Source organism: Pteropus alecto, unplaced genomic scaffold (assembly GCF_000325575.1).
Source record: "Pteropus alecto unplaced genomic scaffold, ASM32557v1 scaffold43, whole genome shotgun sequence".
In the NCBI taxonomy this organism is placed as follows: Eukaryota; Metazoa; Chordata; class Mammalia; order Chiroptera; family Pteropodidae; genus Pteropus; species Pteropus alecto.
The window spans coordinates 8,199,580-8,202,127 of NW_006435764.1; the positions used below are offsets into that span (position 1 = coordinate 8,199,580).

General features: G+C 51.9%; 1 protein-coding gene across 1 annotated transcript in view; it reads right to left on the reverse strand.

Annotated features, from left to right (window-relative positions):
* Positions 1–2,021, reverse strand: part of LOC102897755 (pepsin A-1) — an 8,737-nt gene extending 6,716 nt beyond the window's left edge. Inside the window, exons 1-2 of the mRNA XM_006911233.1 lie at positions 1,966–2,021; positions 1,350–1,506 (exon numbers count right to left, since the gene is read on the reverse strand). Of these exons, the coding sequence (XP_006911295.1) occupies positions 1,350–1,506; positions 1,966–2,021 (213 nt within the window). The remainder of the gene's footprint in view (positions 1–1,349; positions 1,507–1,965) is intronic.
* Between the last annotated feature and the right edge of the window lie 527 nt (positions 2,022–2,548).

A 2,548-nucleotide genomic window follows, 5' to 3' on the forward strand; every position in this document is an offset into this window, starting at 1 on the left:
AGTCACTCAGAGCTCTGGTCAAACGTCGCCTCTACCAAGAGGCCTTCCCTGATGACTTTATCTAAGTTTGCCCCTCGCTCTTTCTTCTTCTTCCCCTTACTCTAATTATTTAATTTTTCTTTGTGCCACTTGTCGTTCTCCGAAATTCTCTTACGTACCCATTTGTCTCTTACCTGCCTTCTCTAGAATACAAGCTCCAGGAACTTTGCTTATTCACTATCGTTTCCCCAGTTCCTTGCATAGCCCCTGGCACACAGTAGGTGCTTCATCAATATTTAAGTGAATAAATGGGCTAACTTTACCAAGCTCTTACCAGAGGACAGGCCTTGTGCTAAGTGCTCCAAAAGACATAATTGCATTCATTGCTCGTAACAGCCCTCTGATGGTAGATATCGGTGGTTCTGATTTACAGACTAGGAAACTGAGGCTCACTCAGAGAAAGTAAATGATTCGCCCAAGGTTACATGGCTTGGAAGCATTAGAGCCTAGATTTGGACCAGGTCTTGCAGATTTCAAAGGCTGAGCTCTTAGTGACAGGTGACATCGCTTTGTCCCCTTGGCCCTGTGCCATTTGCACAGGGGACACACGGTTTTTACCAAAGGGCGGGGCGTGGCCGTGGCATCCCAAAGAGAAGAGTCAGATGGATCTTCCTGTAACTCCAATCTGATCTTGTCGACCACCCGTTAAGTTGAGTCAGACTCTTATCAGAGACTCTGCCCGGCGCCTCCCGCCGACTCCTCAGGCCTCACAGTGCACGCACCGCCCTTCCTCCCTCCCTTTCTGCTCTCCATGCACGCTGGCTTTCTTTCCTCAAATGTATTCTGCTCCCCACTGTCCCAGGGTCTGGAACGAGCCTTCCTGCTCTCTGGGACTCTCTCCCATTCTCTTGGAACCCTGGCTCTTCCTTCATTGCTCCAGGGAGGTGTCCCCGCCTGCAACCTGCCACACTGGCACCTTCACCATAGCCCTCGCCCACCTGGACTTCTCATGCTTAGTGGGGCTCACGGATTATTGTCTGTCTCTCCCTACTAGACTGAGCTCCATAAGGGCAGGGGCTGTGCGCAGTTTCGTTCACTCTTCCTTCCCCTGGCCCAGCACCATGCCTGACACGTAACGAGGTGCCGTATACGTAACCACTGGATGAATGAATGAACAAATGAAGGAATGAATGAACGAATAAGAGCAGCAGCTCTGACTGAGTTTTCCTGCCTTCCCTCTGTCTCTGAGATCCAGGGAGCAGACCCCTGGAGGCTTAGAGTCCTGGTACATTTTCCAAGACTCCTGGGACCCGCGCTCTCCTCCTGGCCAAGTCCTTGGAGCCACCTCTGCTGCCTGCTCATGCACTCACGTCCAAGTAGTTCTCAAGGGTCTCGGTGTCCGTGAAGGAGGCGGCCTCCTTCAAGTACTTGCTGGCTGGATTAAGTTTGTGTGTCTTCAGGTAGTCTGCCAACAGGCCATGCTCGATCAGGTTCCTCCTCAAGGACTTCTTTTTGACGAGGGGGACCCTGCGGCGAGCAAGTGTTTGCAAACAGACAGTTAGGAGGAGGAAGAGTGATTAGGCAAGGAGTCTGCTCACGGGGTGCTGTGGAAGCCATGAGGAAAAGGAAGGTTGCCCAAGAGAGGGTAGAGGAAGGGGGCCAAGAGGGGAGATGCTCCCATTTTGGGCACAATCATACAAAGGGGTTAAGTGGACGTTCAAAGCCATCCGGCCTAGCGATGGAGCTGGGAACCAAAACCAGGCCGCATTTGAGGGCCTGGGCTCTTAACCGCGTTGGCAGTGCTGGCTCCCCAAAAGGGCAGAGAGAGAGAGGCCCGGGGGGAGATTTGAGATGGTCAAAGAGAGAGAGAGGAGTTGTACGAGGGAAGGAGGAAAACCTAGGAGGGAAGAAAGGCAACGTGACAGGCAGCAAAGGGAAATAGCCCTTTGGAAGCTGTTCTTCGTGCTGCGTGTTCCCCGGACTCACTTGTAGATAAGGCACTCAGACAGAGCCACCAAGCCGAGCAGCAGCAGCCACTTCATGGTTCTTCCTGGGTCCCAAATCTCCAGAGAAGGAAAGGTAGGTGAAATGGGTACGGAAGCAGGCAGTGGCTGCTCCTTATATATATACAGCCCGAGTGCTTGGGAATCGATCTTATCAGCCCTCCAATGTCACCTATTATTCTAATTCCAAACGGAAAGTTTCCTGATAAGATTGTCCCCGCCCCTGAGCCAAGTTCCAAGAAGTTTCCAGCTGAGTAGAGCTTTCCACTGTAACCACCTTCCATGGTGGGGATGAACCTGCAGAGAGCAAGTCGCCGTGGCGCGGAGGCTTATTTCTTAAATCGTAAAATGCGTTAAAACTCGACGAGATGGATATTTCGACAGAGTTGGTCTAAAGTACACTTAAGAGTGAACAGATGTCAAAGGAGCTCAGGGTACCCTGATTTGTCCCAGTGGGACCAACAGCTGGGGTTCTCAGAGAGCAGCTCCCCACTTAGTGATGGGCCATGTTCCTGTCGCTGTGACCCCAAAGCACTTTCGAAGGTTGGTGGTTTGGGACTTAGGAC